Source organism: Passer domesticus, chromosome 19 (genome assembly GCF_036417665.1).
Source record: "Passer domesticus isolate bPasDom1 chromosome 19, bPasDom1.hap1, whole genome shotgun sequence".
In the NCBI taxonomy this organism is placed as follows: domain Eukaryota; kingdom Metazoa; phylum Chordata; class Aves; order Passeriformes; family Passeridae; genus Passer; species Passer domesticus.
In genome coordinates, this window is record NC_087492.1 from 2,459,948 (window position 1) to 2,481,689 (window position 21,742).

General features: G+C 42.8%; 1 protein-coding gene across 1 annotated transcript in view; it reads right to left on the reverse strand.

Moving 5' to 3' along the window:
• Positions 1–366: 366 nt before the first annotated feature.
• Positions 367–21,742, reverse strand: part of MED13 (mediator complex subunit 13) — a 55,795-nt gene continuing 34,419 nt past the window's right edge. The window contains exons 10-30 of the mRNA XM_064394930.1: positions 19,561–19,777; positions 18,645–18,729; positions 18,214–18,335; positions 16,984–17,074; positions 16,591–16,805; positions 15,985–16,181; positions 13,895–14,811; positions 12,375–12,542; positions 11,085–11,308; positions 10,339–10,528; positions 9,391–9,856; positions 8,535–8,754; positions 7,786–7,977; positions 7,436–7,659; positions 6,844–6,986; positions 6,563–6,721; positions 6,288–6,473; positions 5,933–6,081; positions 5,547–5,720; positions 4,425–4,525; positions 367–3,790 (exon numbers count right to left, since the gene is read on the reverse strand). Coding sequence (XP_064251000.1) covers positions 3,658–3,790; positions 4,425–4,525; positions 5,547–5,720; positions 5,933–6,081; positions 6,288–6,473; positions 6,563–6,721; positions 6,844–6,986; positions 7,436–7,659; positions 7,786–7,977; positions 8,535–8,754; positions 9,391–9,856; positions 10,339–10,528; positions 11,085–11,308; positions 12,375–12,542; positions 13,895–14,811; positions 15,985–16,181; positions 16,591–16,805; positions 16,984–17,074; positions 18,214–18,335; positions 18,645–18,729; positions 19,561–19,777 — 4,573 coding nt within the window. The 3' untranslated portion in view covers positions 367–3,657. The remainder of the gene's footprint in view (positions 3,791–4,424; positions 4,526–5,546; positions 5,721–5,932; positions 6,082–6,287; positions 6,474–6,562; positions 6,722–6,843; positions 6,987–7,435; positions 7,660–7,785; positions 7,978–8,534; positions 8,755–9,390; positions 9,857–10,338; positions 10,529–11,084; positions 11,309–12,374; positions 12,543–13,894; positions 14,812–15,984; positions 16,182–16,590; positions 16,806–16,983; positions 17,075–18,213; positions 18,336–18,644; positions 18,730–19,560; positions 19,778–21,742) is intronic.

Sequence of the window (21,742 nt, forward strand, 5' to 3'; positions counted from 1 at the left end):
TGGCCGGGAGCGGCTCCCCGTGCCCTCAGGGCGCCATGTCCAGTCACGAGGCTGTGGCGGCCCAAGGCAGCGCTCGGCAAGGTCCTCACGTCCAGTTGACTCGGAAATAAAACCTAAAGCTCGATGAGTAGCATCCTGAAAAAGTGACCCTGAGGATTGTGGTAGGTCCCAAATCCAGTTTTACTGTAAATTAAGCTTTACTCCACTGAAAATAAAAAGTACACCCACAAATAATAGTAAAAAAACCCTTTAAGTACGAAGCAAAAGTCCTGGGCCCTTTTGTTAAAAAAAAAAAAAACAAACGAAAAAGACAAAAATAAAACAAACAAAATCACCTTCCCAGCTGGAGGTTGCAAGACAGTAACATTGTACAATGTCACCCCATTAATGAATTCTCCAATGAAACCAGATGAAAACAAGGTTGATGCAGCATTACTATCCCAACAGACTGATATGTGGTGCTGTACTGTTGTGCAGCAAATTATATGGTGCAATAGCATTTCTTTAAAATGTTTTACTCTTATTCTTGAAAGCTTTAAAATAATGCAACATAATATTTTGATATTACAGTATTAACAAACAGTGCTTGATTAAAGACATCGGCAAGTCTTCATAGCAACACACAAAGTTAAAATTACCATCAGAGGTAAATATAGAAATACAATAATCTGCGCCATAACTGACAGCTAGGTAAGAACATAGCTGAGGATTTAAATATAAATCCATTTATCTTTAATTATTTCAGAGAATGTTAGAAAGATCTAAATGTTACAGCTCCTTTTAAAATGTGAGAGTAGTTACAAGTACAGCTGGTGGCCTTGCTGGTCTCGGCAACATGGTTCTCAAATAGTAGTGAGTCAAATGTGACTAAAAGGCTTAAATGCAGTAATATCTGGGTTAAAATATGTATTTTTAATTGGAATGAAAGGATCTCAGCTTCTTCTTTCCTTAGAAGAGATAAACCTCCACAGCTACTTAAAGCACTGACAGGAACAACATTTTCTTGCAAGGCCATTTTGAAAATCTGTAGCTGAAATTTTCAACTACTTAAGCTTGTACTTGCTAAACAACCTCGACTTACTGGATTCTGACAATTTTATTTATAAACCAGCTATTATGTGCACTTAAAACAGTTAAATGAAAGTAGCTAACAAAAAATCTCTGCCCAATATAGTAGCTGGCTCGGTGGTGCTGGCAGGTTGGATATGTACATTGCTGGCTGTGACTATCACTCCAGAACTGGCCCTTCTAGTCTTTTATAGTGGTTATAATATTATAATTTACTTTAATTGCATTTGATGGGGGGGAGGAGTGGGAGACTGGCAGCTTTCACAGTAGGAGTTTCACAGGGAAGGCTGGTCCAGGTAACAGAATACAGTTACACCAACGTTCAGGCAGCTGATTCACTTACCTTTAGGAACACAAGTCAGATTGAACACAAAACAAAGCCACACCAAAACCCAGCCCTTGGAACTTGGTTAACGAGCCAGGGTTAGAAATGACCACTTAGCGACAAAGCTCAAAAAAAAAAGGACATACACTTTGAAAATTCCAGTTTAAGGAGCACTTTTCCACGTCAAAAATGCCAACCAAATGAGAAAAACCTTCTGTAAGACAATAATGTGCCGTTTAATCTGCGGTGCGTTACCGAGATAAAGTCATGGACAGACCCAGTTTTTAACTCTGTTTATCAAAATATGCTAACTTCTGATTGCACTCATGTTGTTCTGAAGAAATGACTGAAAATTCTCATCACCAATTGTACAACTTCTTTATACAAAACCAAAAAAGTTGCTAATATTGTATGTACACGATTCAGTGAGACTGTTCATACGGAAAAAAAAATCACCTCAGGCAGGTCTTTTGCATTTACGAAATGAGATTTTCATGAACACAGTAAGTTTGGTAAATGCAAGCAAATTCTTCCTTGTAGAGGGGTTAACAGCGGATGCACAAATGGATCTTAAAACTTGCTCCTTTACAGGTTTAAACCAGCGAGACAGACAATATTAAGACCCAGGACTTGGGTTATTGTGACAGGCTCCTGGGAGCGCTGCAGGAGTTCAGTTTTTCATCTGGCAGTCAGATAAGGAACCCAGAAAAAGCATCTGCAGCTGCTCTTCAGCACCCGTAGGGGCTATTTTAGAGCAGCCACAGACATTTGGCATGTGCTAGGAAAAAAGGAAGGAAACTACTGAGAAAAAATGGTGACTGTAGATAGAGGGAGATGTTTAGGAAAGCCTTGTGGTTTGTCAGTCCCTTCCTTGGGGAGGGCAAAGCCTCCTTGGCACATGCCCCAGCCAGAGCCTGAAAACGGGATGTGGGGAAGGCCATACACTGATACTTGGGACCTTCACCACAGTGCCAAAAATACATGGAAAAGAAAATGTTCAGGGTTTCGTGCTGTTTTTTTACTAGTGGAATAAAATCTGAATACCAGAATTCACTGAGAATCTATATACACCACATTTTAGTTAAACACACACCAATCTTAAAGTCAAGATTGACTATTTTTGCATTTGTAAAATGGCTAGAGCTGGGCTAAATTTCAGCCTGGCAGGAGACTTTGGATAAGGTCAGAGTTTTCTGTGTGTTCCGCCTCAGATTCTCATTTTATCACAAAAGTGGAAGCAAACAATGCAGTGAGCACAGTGCCAAGAATATCCAGGGAGCAACAACGCACAAGAGATGTTCTTGTGATATTAAAACTTGTGTCCTGGAAGTGGATCTGAGAATCTAGCCACAGCCCTGAACCATAATACAAACTTCAATTGAAGAGTTTATTCATGTTATTCTCACTACAAGTTAAACCACCTACAATATCACTTATATATTGCCATTGTTACTCTGTAAAGGTGTGATATAAAATGCTGTAAGACCCGGTACCTTTTCAATTTATATAAACACAGTGAACTTCATTACTGTACATGTACTCTGCAACTACAGCTTAGCTGTAAATCCCCCACACACAATGGTATGGACATTAACCCCTCTATCCCCATTAAACTGTACATCAAGACAATACAAATTTACTGTCCCCACCCACCCCTTACAAAAAAATAATACTCTAAAAGCAACCTACTGCAACTTTTAATTAAGACGATTACATATATTTTAGACCAATTGCTTTAAAGCAAGAAGGCAGTATAAACCTTCTAGGAAAATTTTTATAAAAGAGGTTAAGAAATATAAGACAATTTATACATTTAAAAACTTACAATAAATAAGAGATGCAGGCATTTTTGAATACTAAGTACTATAATCCAATACAAGAACATCTTGATGTTCTGAAGCCATAGGTTGAAACTTAATTGTTCCTCGTGTTTCTTCTCATCTCCATGCTTTTAAAATTAACCATGACTGGGTACTATGGCTCATTACTCTTCACAAATACTGTGGCTGGGGAAAAATGGTTAATTTTGCTACTAAAAACGTTATAATACACTTTCTGATCATCATTCTGAAGCGTCCCCCATAGTCAGTGACTCAAAGACAGCAGGGCGATGGGTGCCCCTCTCACAAGTCTGAACAATATTTGCTGGAAGTAACAAGATTCATACCCCATCACAAACAACTTGCACTGAGAAGAATTATAACTTAGTCCTGCAGTGAAATATCCCTTTTCCTCATTTTCGTCTTGCAAAATTCAGATGAAGATCACAGCATATTCATGATAAAGTTATACAACTGATTCAGCACCACAAAATGAATTGGGAGACATGACCGTCTGTCCTGGGTTGCAGGATCACAGGTTAGCCAGGAGAGTGCATTGTACTGTTCCAGAACAAACCTGAAAAACAAACAGCCTTCTGTCAGGCCAGCACATTTTCTCACCAGGATTTTACAGCCCTAATTTACTACAATCCAGCTTCTTTGGCATCAAAAACATAAAAGAGGTTTGCCAACATTCAGAAATAACATGCCTTCCAAATTATTACAGCAGTTCAGAGCTAAACTTGCTTTTTAGCTGTCATTGTAATTGCCTATTCTTAATTTATACCAAGGGGTTCACATTACAAAAAAAAGAAAAAATAACCTGATGTTTTCTCAATTAGCATCCCATGTTTACATAGGTCTGGGCTCCTGTCCTTCAGCACTTCACATTTTCCACAAGATTGCTGTGCAATATTCTGGCTTAACTATTTCTGCCTTTCCTGCTAGACTCAAACTCTCTCCTAGTTTGCGGAATTTGTTGTTTTTCAAACAGTTTCAAAGGCTGGTTAGTTAAAGAAGGGCTTAGAGATGTTTGGTTTTTATTCCACTGTTCTGTGACCATCACTTAGAGCACAGCAATTTATCTGCACTAAGGATAGCAGCTGCACAAAGACAAAAACTAACAGCAGGAAAAGCAAGCATGCAGCTTCACTGCAGCAGCACTAAAAATTAAATGCACAATATTTTTGCAAGTGATCAATGATGAATACCTGAGCACATCAGAAGTTTGATTAGAATCAAGTGGATGGGAGTGTTTACTGTGGAGTAGCTCGTCTGATTGCACTGAAGGCACGTGGAGGTGCAAAGAGGCCTGAGGAAGGAAGAAGGAAGCCAGAAGTTACTGCCTGATCAACTACACCATATTTCCTTCCCCCATATTGTTGTAGCTTGCAGGCACCCTCTCTGACACACAAGCCAAAACAAATCTTGTCCTTAGGCCATCAAGTTCAGGAACTCTCAGAATATTTATATTCTGTCACAGAGATCTCTGCTAAAAGCACAGTGCTGGTAGTGAAATATATATATGGGGGTTTTCTAATCCCTTTTCTACATTGAGTGATTATTAAAAAATCAACTCAAGTGGCCCAAGATGTCCAATAACACACAGACTTGGAAATTCAATTGCTTTCTATAGGCCTGGTCTATTTATATTTCATATCTGGAGCTGCTTAGTGTATATAATAAATCCTCTCTTCAAAATAATATCCTAGACCAAAGGCACAGCTGAGCTTAGGCCAAGAAGAACTGCTAATCCAGACACAAACAAGTCTGCAGAAGATATATCTGGATCATTAGAAAACAAAGCACAGTATTAGAGATGCTGATTTGTTCATACAGAAAGTTTCTCTGTATACCAATGTCAGGCCTTAAATGTGCCAAGTGTGTCTTGATTGTGCCATAAGGAGATAAGGGGCTCAGACAACACCCAGACAGATGACACAATGCAAAGCCAACAAGGAAAAAAACAGCTTTTATGCTTTGTGCAATCCAGAAAGATTTATTTTGAGTTATTATACTGTACTTTTGTACCCCCCTCTCTACCACCAGTCCCCACAGGAGTCCAGCCTTAGCCAAAGCTCTGTCCAGGAGCTCAACCTGCTCTTACAAAATCCTGGAGCATAAAGCCAGGGGAAAAAAAGACTCCAGACTACCAGGAAGAAACCATGAGCAAAGCAGAACCTTTGAGCCAAATCTCAACAACTGAATACACCTGGCCTCTCCTGAAGCAAAAGCAGAGCTTATCCCCAGAGACATGCACTGACTTTGGGTTAACCAGAGCAGTTTTCACCCCCAGATCCCTCAGGCTGCACAGCTCTCTGCCAGGACAGTACCTTAAGAAACAAGGGACACTGATTTTGTGCTTGAGGACACGCTGACCAAAACCAGTCAGGCAATGGACCTGCTTTGGCAGTTGACACAAAATAACCGAGGGCCAGTGGCTGCTGCAGTATATTTGTTACTTCATCGTGAGATTCTGTGGAAAGCAATCGATCTGTGCCTTGACCCTGGAACACAACAGGCAATGGGCTCAGATTAGGAGAGCACAAATTTAATAGGAATTATCTGTAGCTTCTGAAACACAAAGCATTTAGAAATATCCAAGCATGACATGACAATCCAGGTGATCTAAAACCTTTCATTCCACAAAAGGAAATTAACAGAGAGAGAAAAAACAGACAAAACACACACACAAAACTGTATTTACTCCAGTAGTTACCTTGCCCATATCACCTCCATGGGGGTAGTGGGACCCTGGAGAATGCACAGGGGATCCACCAGGAGATGCAGGAAGAATATTTATAATATCAGGATCAAGATCATCTCCAGTGTCTAACAAGTCAAAGATTCCCATTCCATCGGCTCCATCTTGAAAAAAAAAAAAAAACAAGACCAGTGAATTCCTATTCACATATTCCTAGATTTCACTATGTGCAGGATATGACAATACATTCAGAAATAAAGTGATTTTCCACAGAAATGGAAATGGTTCCTTAGAATGAACCTTTATTGTTATGATAGGGCACAGAGTGATGAGGGGTTTTTAAAAGGCGAGAACAAATCCAAGTACAAACCATTGTTTGTGTTGAAGGCCAGATCCAGGTTCTCAGTGGTGTACGTGGACGATGCCACCTGCACGGAGGCAGAGGTGGGGAACACCAGGATGTGAGTGCAGGACGTGTCCTGGGGCGTGTTCAGCTGAGATGTCTGCATGTTCAGCGTGGTGCTGCGCCCGAACACGGAGCCCGTGGACACGGAATCTGTGCGACAGAAATCAAACATTTCCTCAGTTTAACAATGCCTGAACTGTTAGCTCTCGTGCCCAAAAAAAAGAGACTTTCCCAAATACCTGGCATAATAATGAAGGATCCCTGGGGTTCCATGGCCACCAAGCAAGCACTGAGAATGCTGGGGGAGTCTGCAGCAGAGATCCCACACATCCTGCACATGTCCTTCAGCCTCTTGCTCAGGGACTGCAGGTTCCGGCGGCTCAGCAAACAGCTCCAGTCTGAGGGAGGAAATCTCAGCAGTGAGGTTCTCTTCCAGAAATAGGGATGGACACATTTGATACTACTGAAAAATTAAAGCTTTGAATCAAGCTTTAGACTCTAAAAAAATTGCTGCTGTTACCTTTTAATTCCCCGTGTCCTATTCTTCCCAAGCGGCCTATGACAACTCTCCATGGCAGAGAGCTCATCTGCACAAGTCCCAGGCACCATTCCCAGAGTTTCTGGAGACCAAGTCTGCGGGCAGAACCCTTTTTCCTGCGAGCTCTAGAAGAAAGAAAGATGGGAAAACAAAGTTAAAACCCACCTGCAACAAGTTTAGGCCACATTTAGAACTTTTTTGTATTAACCTGAACATTCACAGGAGCCAAGAGTGTTGGTATTGCAGTCCATCACCTGCAGCTTCAGGGGGATTGGGCTTTTTTAATCAATCACATTCTAAAACTGACATTAACAGCCAGTAAGTGAGATGGGGAAGTATGAACACACACACAGTAATACTCAAGAATCACATGAAACTAAACTATGCTCTTCTAGAAATTTAACTCAAAATGATATGCACATAATAGGGAAAATATTCATCTGCTGTAGACATTTTTGCAACACAGCAAGTCTACAAAAGTCAGTTATTCTTACAGCACCAAACCCAATGTAATTCTTCAAGGGAATGAAAGAAAAATAGACTTGCTAAAAATGAATTCAAGTTTGGTTCTTACCTGTTTGGTACATCAATATTAATTATGCAAGTTTCTAACTGCTCTCCATAGAGGTCTGTACAGGATGCAAGCAGCCACCTCTGATCATGAGACAAACAGTAGCCCACAAAAAGCACATTATACTTCTGGCCAGCTTCTCCAAAGGTTTCTCCCAGCTCTGTTTGCTTGTCCTTCACTGGAGCCAGTATAAAAGGAGGGGTGTAGAGTCGAATACACTCAGGTCTCTAGAAAGATGACAGAACAGACAATGAAGTTTGGGGAAGAAATTGTTCCCAACATAAAAGATGGTTGGTTGATAAGCAGGGGCCTTCCTCTGATCTGGATAATCCCATCTCATTAACAATACTCACATCAGGGCTCCTAAGAGCAGTTTCCATGGCTAACCCTGGGCCAAAGCCAGTTAAGGTTTTCACGTTGGTGGAAGTTGGGAGAGGTCTCCGACACTGAGTGAAAGCTGAAAATGCCAAAGATTTTAAATGCTGAGTGTAAATCTGCCGGTCCTCGTGTTTCACAGGCTGCAGCAGGTACTGACAGGGGACAATCTGCAACAGAGGAGAGGAGGAAAAAAATAATTCATTGTTTTATCAACAGATTAAATGGCTTCTGACACAATATTTGGTACATTCCTTTCTGAATTTTACTTTGCAGTCAAATTCCTTCCAATTCTTCCAAAGCCCTGTGGGACTTCAATAAATTATTCCCATTGAAATTTTCTTCAGAGGAAAGAACAATTTGTTTAGAAGAGAATCTTAATGATTCCTCGAAAAGGACCTATGTTAACTGGTCCTGCAGCTGGAAGGAGCTCTGCCTGCAGCCCAGCAGGGTCAGGCTGCAGATTCCACTACAGGAGCAGTACTTCACTCATCCCTGGAGTGGGCACTACATTTCCTCTGAGATAAAACTGATGAGTTTGGAATGTACAACAAGATTCAGCTTTGGTTAACAGCACCCAAACTGCTCTAAAAGCTATAACCTGATGATTTAACAGCTGGAGAACTGTAAGAAATGTTTGTGAAGGAAATGAAACTTTCACCTTGAGGTGTTACTGCCCCCAAACACAGCCAAAGCCAGGACACCCTGTTTGTTTCTGTTGCCTCACCTGCACAGAAATGATGTTCTTGATGTGGGGAGGAAGAACCTGAACCATCTCCAGAAAGCAGCGCAGAAGTCCAAGTGTCCACAAACTGGATGAGCTACTGTTCTCATCCTTTTTTTCATATGTGAAAGGATCAATTATGTAAACTACAATTGCAGGTGGATAGGTGATAGCATGTGAATCTCCATCTGTGGGGACTCCGACTTTATCACGATCCATAGTGCTGGAAATGAAATTTTGAAACCAGTTACAAACAGCTGAGTTTTGTAAAGATTAGGTTTTACTTCAAAACTAGATCAAATTGTCAATTATTAATCTGAAAGATCTTTGAGTCAAGTTGGTGTAAGAAACAGTCTTTTTATGTAATTTTTGTATAGGAGCTTATCAGTAACTCTGAATCCCTTTTCTTTCCTTTAGCCTTCTTTATTACAGCAGCTCAACAGCTCAACTATTGCTTAACTGGGGAACAAGAATATCTACAGTGAGAGCTGTCTTCACCACTCTAACTTTGATTACAGAAAATAGAACTCTAAGATGGTGCCAATTATCTATCTCCCCCTCCTTCCCCAGCCCTTTTAAAATATTGAAGTGAGTAGTTTGGTGAATTTCCTGTCTTTAGAGAGAGAAGAAAAAAAGGAAGTTTATTTTTGTACCAGAGCAGACACTGAGATGTAAGTAGAACTGCAGCTACAACTGGAACCAAAAGGTTCAGCTCCACCACAACTGAACTCTCAATCTCCCTTAAAAGCAGCTTGGTGAAAATAAATGCAGGGTTTTTATTGAAGGGGCAAAAGTGCATTCCTAAGTTCACGTTAGTTGAGCTGATTTTTCAGCTGAAGGTGTGATTGCAGTTCCCTACCTTTCAGAAACCTCTGGGTGGGGCTGTGCAGGTGCTGCAGCCGTGTCTCCAGACATCCCTGCTGTTTGCAGTGTTGGCTGTTGCTGCTGCCCCCCAGTTTGCCCGTTTGGGACTGGCGCAGCCTGGGCGGGCAGGGAGGCAGGAGTGGTATTGTTCATATTGCTGAAAGGTGGGAATGAGGAAGGCTTGCTCGTTGGAATGCCACTGCCCAGGCTGGCAGAGGAGGAGGAAGGGGCAGTGGTGGTCAGGGTGGAGTTGGCTGTAGTGGCTGCAGAGGACATGGCACTGCTGGAGGTCACGGTGATGGTGCTGCTGGTGGGAGCGGCGGGAGCCGACGACGGAGTGTTGGGATTGGCAGCAGGGGCTGGCACTGGGGGCAGAGCAGAGGCTGCCTGGCTGCAGGGAGGGACCAGGTTGGTTTGGGAAAGTAGAGAGTTGTCCAAAGGCTGAGAAGCAAGATAAGGACCTAAAAGCAGGGAAAAAAAAGCATACATTTTATCATGCAGCTGTTTTGATGCCTATGTCACCTATGGAAGTCTACAGGTGTAACAAAACAGAGCAAACCTCGAGCATACATTTTACCTCTCAAATTAAAATACCTGTATTAAATATTCAAATTCTAATATTTTCATAAGAGCCTTTCAGAAATATGAAGAAATCTGTTTTTAATTTAACTTTTTCCCAGATGTGCTGAATTGCTGGAAATCACTGCTACAGAATCCAAGTCACCAGTACAAGAAGACACCAAAGTCCCTGTCAGGCAGCCACGCTGCCATTCCCTAAAGGCACTGCTGGATGGTTAGAGGCCATTTCAGCACATATTCAAATACAGGTTAAAACCAGAAAACTGCCCTAATCAATACAACAATGAGCCATGATTCCTTGTTCTCTGTTGCAAAAGAGTAAGTGGCAATTGTATGAAATAAGAACATTAGGAAAAGGCCATACCCAGCTCATATCTGCAAACTTGAGCGTAGAGTTTGAGTTTGGAGAATGCCTCGTTGTTGGCATTGGCTGTCTGTGAGAACCACTCTGTGACCAACTTCTCTGAGAGCTTCTTGGAGGCTGTAGGGCCAACCCTCATGATCCCATCAGGCAGTAACTTACAGATAGGTCTGTGCTGACCAAGCCTGCAGGACTGCAAAGAAGGTAAAAAAAAAGCTTTAAAAGCTGTTAAATATTACACAAAGGATATATCACAGAAAGGCAGAGAACTCTCAGTTTATTTACAATATTCCAAAGTAAATTTAACTCTAGAATTCCACCAGTAAGAAATGTTGAATATGAATAAGAATAAGAAATGTTGAATAAGAAATGATTTTATGGGTTACTGTCAGCGTTTTCCTAAATGCACGAAAACCAGGTTGATAATAATCGACTCTAATCTTCATTCAATCCAAGCATGTAATTAATTAATTAATGAAGGTAACACTATGAACGTGGCAGTGCTGAGCTTTGCCACCGGGTGGCGTTTACCGGCTGGGAACAGCGAACACGGCAAGGAATGAGGAGCAGCAGAACAGCCCTTATCTCCCAAGTGCCCATTCCTAAAATCCCTCGGAGCAGCTTTCCCAGATAGCATTCTGAGCAGGCGTCGCTATCAGCTCCGACAAGCCTGATAAGTCTTTATGAGCACGTATTAGAAACAGCATTTCCCAAATCCATTTCACTGCAAACTGCCACAAATCCCGTACCTCGTATATTGCAGTCAGATCCCTAAAGAAGCTTTTGGCTCCGTTGAGCAGAGCCTCGTTCTCCGGGCACACCACCACGTAAGCCACGTCCCGCTGGGAGCCGTACGGCTCCAGCATCAGCCGCTCCCAGTAGGGCAATGCAAACGGGGACAGCACCAGGAAATCGTAATCGTATCCCAGCAAAAAGGTTGGGATTGGCAGTGGTTCTGGGGACTCGTCAGTTCCTGGAAAAGCAAGGCGTGTTTTTAAGCAGAAAGCTTAAAATGAACTTCAAGGAAACATGAATAGAACAGGCTCTGGTGTTCCCAGCATCTCACAGGAAGGAGCACTGCCTATCAATGGAATAGTTCTCATTTTACAGATCCAAGGTAAAGGATGCAACCCTCTGCAAAAACCCCATCAGCTGATTGTTTTTATTTGAACTATCTCAGCACCTGAGGAAGAAGTTCCACAGTGTTTTATATTTCTATCAGTACACAGGCAATCAGGAACAGTTCTGCACTGTCCAGAAAGCCTTTTCCCACAGAGCCAAAGGAATCAGGGACCAAAGACAAGGGAAAAAATGTAAATATTCTAAGCAGATGGGTAAAGGGCCAGAGAAGGAAACAAACTTAAGAACATGTAAATGTATAATATCCATGTTCTAAATATAGCTACAAAAGATCTGCTGGTGAAAGGTCACTCTTGTAACACAGTGGTAAATCAATCTCATATGCTAATGAAGTCATTAAATCGTGAGTGCACAAAATTCACCTTCTATCTGTAAATGCATCACGTGTTGGCCACTCCAAACATTTATGAGAGACAAGACACTGAGTAACCCTAGATCTTGAGTACACTTCTGACAGTACTGAGCAATAAAGCATACTGTCTCAAGCATTTCAAAATCGTTATTTTTAACTTCCTATGTTTAGAGTAATTAAAATGGGGTGAATTAAAAAATTTTGAGTATAAAACCTGAGCAGTCACTCTGTTTTTAACACTAAACCCATCTTTGCAATTCCAGTCCCTCACTGGGTGAAGTGTCAGGTATATACAAATAGTGTATGTGAAGCTGTAAATTTTAATGCACATCTTTAATTCATTGCCTGTTTTAAGGAATATAAATATTTTCTCTTTTCTGAAGAAAAGAATTCTCCTCTGTCTAATAAGCTCTCGTTAGTTTAAAGAAAGGTCAAGTGCTGTTCAGAATTCCAACAGGCCGAGCAGCACCAGCCACCGAGTCTGTGTGGATGGAGCAGAGGAAGGAGACTGCAGGAAGGAGTGGAGCAGGATTCCATGAGCCCTTACCGTAGGAGCCTCTCCCAGCCATTTTGTGGAACTGCTGCCACGTGAGGGGTCCCTGCACGCCCCAGGAGCGCACCGTTCGCTTCTTCTGGATGGCGTCCTGCAGCACGGGCTGCAGCGAGAGCAGCATGCGCAGGATGTCCTGGGAGCACTGCATGCTCACATCCACCACTGCGGGGACACAAAGGGGTCAGGGCACGATGCCACAGGCCAAAGCACCTCCACTGTCAACACTCTCTTCTAAAAACACCTGCAGGCCACCCACAGGCTGGGATACACAAAGAGCACAAGCGGATTTACGGTTCTCCCTCTTCCCCTGACTAAACACACAGATGGATTTTTTCTTCATTTTGTTTTTTTCTCTAGAATTTTTCCCATTAAAAGGCTCCCATCTTACGAGTTAAACACCCTAAAATAAAAACCAAACAAACAAAAACCCAAAAAATCCCAAACAGCTTGTAGAAGCCTGCAACTCCTGGATTATCCTTCCCAAAAAAGGCGGATTCACAGGCTGCCACCCAGTGCTCATTTCAGAGAAGTCAAGGGAAGCCTCAAGCAGACTCAGCCCATTTCATCCAGAGCCACCACTGGGCCGATTCAGGTACTAAGCTTTAGAATGAAAAGCTGACACAAAATTTGGCATGGCTACTATTTCCAAGTCCTCTCTTCTAAAGTATCTTTACATCTTTTTATCTCAAACATCAGTCACAGTAACATGGAGTATTCTCCTGTGTGCCTGAAAACATCAATTTATTTACAAGTTAATCCCCCAGCGAGGCACAGGAACCTGGCTGTGTTCTTCCAGGATTCCTCCTCATCTTCACTTACAACTATGAACTGCAGCTACCTGTAATTCATAACTTTATCTTTCACCCTAGCCCCGTTAAGAGTTGCCACTTGAAAATTCTATTAGAGAATAGTAAGCAAATACACACAATGAAAGGTATTCCAGGAGACACTGCATCATTAGTCAGACCCTCGAAGGAAAAATCCAAGGATTTCTGGCAGACCCAACACACAGTGAAGGCTACAATAATGCTTTTTTTGCCACATGTGCCATTAACCTACTGCCCCCCTCTCCTCCTGAAAGAAGGGGGGAAGGCAACTGCATCAGAGCTGTTGTTTAATTCTGCCACAGTGGCCTTGACAATACGGTCACCACTCAAACCCTTCCTACAGGCATCAATCATTCCAGAGCCTCTGTAGAGCCACTCACCAAAAGCTCTTTAAAGGATAAACCTGGTGAAGTGTTGTGGACTCTGACAGTGGTCTCATGCTACACTTCAGGTATATATTGAGAATTTACAACTGAGAGCAGCCAAGGCCTCACTCTGCTGGTGATCAGCACAGGACATGGAAGGGCTGATTATTCTGAACATCATCAACCAGAAGTCTGTACGAGCACACAGGTGGCAAAAAACAGCATTCAAAATCCACAAAGGAAAACCACAAAAAAAAGACCCTTGAAAAACAAAAACCCAAACAGGTGGACAAGTAGCAAATAAACTGTTTTCAATATTTACCATTTCTTTTTGACCAGTGGTGCAAGCAAGTAGTTTTCACAAGTGCTTCGTCAACTTTCCCTCCTGACATATTGTCCATGAACTGCCGTCCATGTTCCAAGGCTAAGTAGCAGTCATTGCAACAATCCCTTTCTTCTACACGTACCAGGTTGCTGACAGCACCAACTTTGGCCACGGAGTCTTGGTCTGCTGCTCCAAAGGGTGAGAACAGGTTGGTGCATTGATCCTGCAGCAACAGTATCAAGTCATCGGGCAGTTTCTCGGGTTCTTTCAGCCCTCCACTGCCGTGGTCAATGGAAGTAGCTCTGAGAGCTTCAAAGCGTTTTTCTGCTTCTTTGCCACACTCCGTGTTTCGCCCCAGAATATCCAACTCATCTTCAAGAAACAGCCCGGAACTGTTGCCAAATTTTCTATTCATAACAGCACTGAAACCACAGGTACACCTATACTGGGCCTCTTGTGTTGGATCAGGAATGTAAACTCCAACATCAGCACCTTTGATGTTCATATTGCAAACACAAATGCAGCAGCTGTCGAAGTTGCAGTCTTTGAAGAGATTCATGACAGATTCAGAAAGGATGAGATTCACATACAGGCTGTGTGCCTCGGGGATGGAAGGCACCGTGGCAGGCTCCACCGAGTTGAGCGGGCGGCACGTGGAGGGGGTGGAAGCTGGCGAGTACAAATCCGAGTTCTCGTACTTGACGGAGCCCTGGGCGCTGGCGGGCCCGCCGGCCCCGCGGGGCGTGCGCGGAGTCCTTGGGGTCCTGGGCGTCGGGAAGCGAGGCGTGGAAGGAGAAGGGAGGATCCCAGCCCCGCTGTTGCTGGGAGGGGCACTGCTCGGGGGCATCCCAAACGGAGTGTGGGTCTGGGGGGTGTAGGCAGGGCCGTACTCCTGGTCCATGGTGCTCCCATCGCTGGCAGCCACAAGAGAAGGAAAGGCTTTAAGTACACAGTATACTGGGTTTGAAGTTTAAGACTCAGATTTCTAAAGAAGGACCTTCCTAATTAATATTTGCTTTTTTTAAGCTAGTCTTTCATAATCCACAGTAAGATTTTCATTCCCTAAGGAACTTCAAGAGCGTTTGTTCTAAATGACTTTGCAGGACTCCCACTGACAGCACCATTAAGGAATCTCTCCCTGCCTTCTTTCGTCTTTTCCTCTGCACAAAGCTCCCAGGAAACAAGTGTGGTCAGAATAAATTATAAATTCTGTGGTTGTATGGAGTCTAAAGGACACCTTTTTCATGCATGTTTTATTTACATGTTGTGTTGACACACACTGAGAAAATAGATCAGATCTATTGACAGCAGATTCAGCTGAATCCACAAGGAAAGTACCACCAAGAAAGGTTTAACGTTTTCTTTCCTGAGCACCTGAGTATCTCCAAAAACTTGTAAAGCTAATGAGACCTGGAAACATATTGCTAACAAGTAACAGAAGCAACATCAGTATTTGATCCAAGATTTAGTATTCATATAATCTTATCAAGAAACACATAACACCTCCTTGCTGCCTAATCCATTTTTACCAGCTACTAATACAGAAGAGAAAAAGAAAGAAATCTTTTTCTTGACAAGGGCTGGGAGCAAGACCATCCCTGCCAAATGCAGGGTACAGAAATGTCCCCTGCAGTTTGCTGTGACCAGGCCCCATCACACAGCACAGGAAATGTTTTCCTACTCCCAAGCACAGCTGAGTTTACTGCTACTTAAGGAAATAATTTAAGAAACAGCAGCACCACCTACTAAGCCCTTCCAGCACTGACTACACCACCGCAAAAACAAAGTCCCAAATTTACATTTATCTTGATTGTTACCATCTTCATTACTTATTAAACCTGGCCTTGCACCATTAAGCTTCCCCAAGAAACCTTTAAAGGAGACAACAAATAAAATGTATGTACAGTTAAGAAGCTCTTTGAGAAGAGTCTCCTGCAGTAGGTTTAGCCAGAAGAACATTTTTAAAGGCTCTTGCCGGTTGTATAAACACAGAGTATATACAAATATTCCCACTACTGATTGACAAAATAAATATTCAGGGGTGGCAAAGTGAGCACATCACAAAGCTGAGCCCCCCAGGGTCATACCCATCTTTGATGAAAGGCATGGCAGGGCCTGGAGGAAGCAGATCCAGCTTGCCCACGGTCCAGCTCTGGCGGTAAATGCATTCCTCGGGCAGTTTGATGGGAGGAAGACACTGGCTGGGAAGAGTCTTCAGTGGTGCAAACATGGAACATCCCACTAAAGCTTGACAGTTCTCAGGTTTATAAACATAAGAATAATCCTGGAAGTCAGACATGGGAAAGCATTAGTGTGTAAATTAGATCACTGCAGCAATTAAATGCTTCTCCAAAAAACAGGACTGAGTTGAAGCAGCAGTTCCTTAAGCCAAAATCCTGGCACAGCTGCAAGGGAAAGCTGAGATATGTACACACAATATTCACCATACACCAAAACAAACCTCAGTGAACTGCAGTGACTGAAAGGCATTTCTGCAGCTCACTCATGCCCACTCAGGTATTACTCTCTCTTAAGTTTAAGTGGTAAAACACTACATACTACAAAGTGCATTACCTCCTCCAAAACAATGCAGGGCAAGTTACAAATCGTACTTAATCCCCCCATTCCTATTCAGATTTAATTAATGAACTGATCAATAATCAGCATTGATCAGGGCTGTCAGCAGCACCTACCTTGATTTCAGCAGGTTTGGGGCTGCAGAAACCCTCATCTACTTCGATTCTGAACTGAGCTCCCACAGCAGAGCTATTCCCCTCCAGCACTGTTCCTCCAAGCGTAGTGTCCATGCTGCCATACTCCTTATTGTTCATGTTCATCGGAGAAAATCCCATAATGTGTTGTTCCAGTGAAGGGGGAGTTGGATACATTTTATGGAGATCTGCAGTGCCTAATTTCAGATCAGAAGAAGACTTTAGAGCATGAAAACTTTCTGAAGTGTTTCTCGCGTCTCAAAATTTTGCTTAGACAAATGAAGGGTACATTTCCAAATTGCCACAACATATTAGAGTCAAATGTTTGGAGTTAGCATTCTCTTTAGGCAAAAAGAAAACACAAATAAATCTTACTTATGCATGACAGTGGGTCTAGATTTCCTGTTTTTGCCTCTTTGCAGTTGGATTTGTCATCAGTGCCGTTCACTGTTCGTTTAGATCCAGGCTAAGAAAGAAGTATTTCAGACATAAACACATGTTCATGTTTCCTGCTCACAGGAAATCTCACCTGCACATACAAAGCTGAGACATTGTATAATATTTAGAAAAATTAAAAGAGCTCAGAAGCCTAAGGTTGGGCTTACACTTGTTCTTAATTCTTGGAACCCAGAGAACCTCTCCCAACAGGTCACAATGTTATTGAAGGAAAAAAACAGTTACAAAATAACCCTCATCCTGACAGTAAAAGAAGCTAAATTAGGGCTGCCCACAGTCTACCAGAACAAACCACAACACTCCCAGAGCCACATTAACACCACTGGAGTTACTACAGGAACAGAAAAGAAACACAAATCCTGCAACAAGAAATACAGGAAAGAAAAGCTGTCAAAAGTAAAAGAATAAGAGATATTTTACCATCTTTAAACAGTTCAGAACAGTCTACAGAATGTAAGTCTTCATGTTTAAGAGCAAACACACTTCCTTTACACACTGATGACCTTTGATGGCTGTTAAGATCCTTCAGCCCTTACTCAGCTCCAGCTCCCATTAAAGTTGATGGGCATTTTGTCTGGGTAAGGGGATTTAGGATTAAACGTGGAGTAATGTACAGTTCAGAAAAGACAACTGATTACAAACAGTATTGAAATAGAAACTAGGAAGATAATGGGTTCAGAGCCATCAGACTGCAAGAGAAACTGTTCCAAGGTAATAGCTGCTGCAGAGAAGCAGCTTATTTGGCAGAATGTCCAGTGTTTAAATGCCTTTTCTCTCACAGAAGTTGCTGTTTTGTTTCAATATTACCTTGATGAAGCAGTTAACCAGAGCCCAGAGCACAGGAAAAGAACACACTAGGACCTGCTGAATCTCTACAACTCAAACTAAAGGTATGTTCAGGCAGCACACACTGTGGGGATTGCAAGGAAGTGAGATCAAAAGGCTGTTTGCATCACAAATCTGCCTGCATGAGTAAAACAGAAGAGTCCGTTTGCCACTGAGGGGCCACAGCTCTTGTTTGTGTGAACGTTTTGCAACTCTCCTCCAAACACCAGGAAAAAAATCAAACCCCAAACCACACAAAGACAAGAGCTGTTCCTTGAAGCTTTTTTGGCTGGCACCTGCCAGGACTTTTTGCACATCACTTACTGTGAGCTCATCCTCATCAGAGTTGAAGAGGTTGTCCAGGTCAGTGTAGGACACCACCAGGTCTGTCTCGTGGAACAGGCTGGTCGAGGCAGTGCGGGCGTGGGCGGCCAAGCGCTGGGCATCTGTGGGGAGACCAACAGCACAACACTGCCACTGCATCTGCATGGAAACTGCACTAAGGGGCTCCTCCCACCCCGGGGGGAAGGGAAACCAAGGGGGGCACATGGCCTTGGTTCATCTCGGCCATCTTACACCAGGATGTAAATAGCCAACATTTGTTTGCAAGGTGCAACAAAGAAATGTTCCAAGCAGACTGCAGGGAAATACAAACTATAAAACACAAAACTTAGCAGCCTGTTAGAATCTATTGACTATTCAAGACACCGTTAATATACCACAATTAAGACAAAAAGGAAAAAAAGACTCTTTACCTTGCTTGACAGAAGGACTAAACAGAGACATTGCATCCTCTCCTTCATGGGACAGGACTGTAACGCTGGATGTCCCATCCTCAGCCTAGTAAAAAAGGAGAGAAAAGTTTGTTTAAATTCATGGTTGGGCTGGGAGGTGTTTGATGTCCCTGTGAGGATTCTGCCCCTGGAGAAGGATCAGGTTCTCATTACCCTGTGAGCTCAGCAGGGGCAGGCTGGGGGCTGCTGCTGCCTCAGGGGGAGCAGAGCTTGGGCTGCCAGCACAGGGTTTGTCTCGGGATAAATTTACAGAGCAAGCTGTGGATTCTTGCTACAACACCTTAAGGAAAAACCCTTGCTATCAGATGCTACACATTAACTGTACCAGTTCCTGAATGGAATGCAACCACTTATAACTAATTCTATTAAGCAAATTTATTTTATAGACAAGCTCCCAGTGCAGTTATATTTTCTCCTTTTCTGTAGGTGCCCTTTTGCTTTAAGTACAAGTCTCATGTAGCTGCACTAAAGCACAAAAAAAGAATTAAAATTGCAATTCACTGGCCAGGGAACAAGCCAGGGCTCACCTCAGCTACCCCCAGACCTTTCCACTCATGAACAAAGCACTGGCCTTGCTCCTCCTGTCTCCCCAGGCACCTGCCAGCACCTATTTCCACAGGGAGGCCACTGAGCCAGACTGATCCAGCAGCTTTTTCCTCATAAGCCCTCATGCAATGGCACCATCAGTGTGCCAAAAAAAAAAAAATTAGGTGCCATTAGAGACATGCTGCTTAATTTCATTGATCATTTCTGCTAGAATAGAATTTGTTTTTTAATTTGCTCCTAAAGACATGAAGAAGGATTTAAATTCTATCCCGTGCCTAAGGCAATTTGTTTTAATCTCATCACTGATTTGTAGCCTCACTCCTTTACTCACCTTGTGTTTCTTCCCCACTTCCCTCTCAATGTTCTGCCTGTCCTTTTTGCTGTCAGGAAATAGGAATTCCACATCTCCATCCACAAAGGCATAAGGATCAATTTCAGGTTCCTGGTCAGCTTCCGTTGCTACAGCTGTTAAATATTGGTTTTTACTCTGATATTGTTGCACCAGTTCATCTGAAACCTTCAAAGGTTTCCTACATTGCACCATTAATCTGAACAGAAGAAAAACAAAAATCAAAAAATCATTTATTTAGCATTTATTCCATGGAATTATTTCTGCTATCACAGCCTTAACCAGAACAACCTCATCTTTCCACATCCTTCCTGCACAGCCCAGCTTCAGAAAACTTTTGGGGATGAAGATGAAATCATTACTCATTTAATATCACCTCCTTCCCCACATCAGCTCCAGCCCTGTGATTCATCCTGCCCCTCTCTCCTCAAGCACTGTCAATTCACATCAAGATTAGTAATTTATCCCAGGTCATGGCTGTCATTTGTTATAAGGCACAAATGGATTCAACTCTCCACATCCACTAAAAGAAACTCACCAGGCTACAGAATTACTCACTGCATTCCCCAAAAAAGCCCAAGCAATAATCACAAGTAAAGCACACAAATGCCACTGTGCTCAGGAGCCATTTATATCACTCAGATCAATACAAATGAAGCTTGCAGCACACCAGTAACTAATTTACTAATGAGAAAATTCTAACCACATTTGCCTTTATCAGCATTTTTCTTTTGTTAACATTCTGAGCCAAAACTGGAGCTGGTAAGTACACAGAAATTCAGGAGTATTGGTTGCACAAATGTGGCATTGCACCAGGAAAAAAAGACATTGGCAAGGGAAAAACTATTCTGATTAAGAGCTGTAGATGTGCCCAGCTTTATATTCTGTACCCCAACATGGAGAAGGCACCAGGTGAGGAAGGTGCTCCCTCAAACAAGATGGGAAGCTCCTGCACGTTCCTCTCAACTACAGAAAGTTTGACTTTGTCAAAGACACTTCCTAGAAAGAAACTGTCCCAAAAAACACCTCACAGCCAACAATGGCAAATCCATCCATGCTGCTCTTCCATGCTCAATAAACCAGTTTCTAAATCCTGCAAAAATTGCCATCAGGAAAAAAAAAAGGGCAGAAAAAGAGATGGAAACTGCTTTCTAGGAATGGGGAATTAAACACCTCTGCTGTATTTCTGACCAGCAGAGAGGAAGAGAAGTTAACAGCCACATATCCCAGGGGAAAAGACTGTTTTTGGTAAGTTGTCAAATCAAACTAGGAAAGCCCATGTCTTGAAGAGAAAAAGGGAAACATCTTTCTTTATCCACTTGGCTGAAGTGAATTCAAGGCAAAGAAAAAAGCACTAAAAAATCCTATACATGCACATCTTGAAAGAGCCTCTTAAAGAGTGACCACAAAGAATGTCCAGAACTGAGTGTGAGCACAGAGCAACAGCTACACCACCTTTACTCCTCCTCCCAGCTTCCCACACACCATCCCAGGGCTGCCACCAGTGGCTTCCCACTGCCAGCAACGGGACAAAAACCAGCTCCAGGCTTCTCTCTTGTGAGTAGCTGCTCTTCCACCCCAAATTCAGCACCCCAGCTCCTAAAATAAAACCCAAAGCTCTCAATAATTTGATACTGATCACAGAAAGAGTCTCTTTTCACCTGAATAAGAAAATTTAGATCAAAAATAATCGACAGAAGTGCCTGGACAGAGGCAGCTCTGGGTGCAGTCCTTAATCCCTCGATGCCAGCCCTGAGCCCAGGTTTGCCACCTGTGCATGCACACCCAGTCCTGTTGAGCTGTGCCTGCTGTTAACAGCCCTGTCAGCACTGCTGCTTCCCAGTGCTGTCCCTTTCCACAGCACGTCCTCACTGGGAAGTGCTGTGGAACAGGGATGACAGGAAGCACTCCCTGCTCACCAACAGCACAGGACAGAGCCCACAGGGCCAGGGGCTCTGGTGCTGGGCTTTTGCTCTTATGGCTTGGGGATTTGGTGGTCATCTTCATTGGGGGGTTTGTATTCTCTCTGACTACTAAAGTGACTTCATCTTGGCTCATTCTGCTGTAAAACAGCTCAAAGTTTTAACACTAAAACCAGCAGTTTGATTTCCTCCAGTGGTCCTAAGCTACAGAATTTACTCCAATTTAAAACAGTATCCAAAGT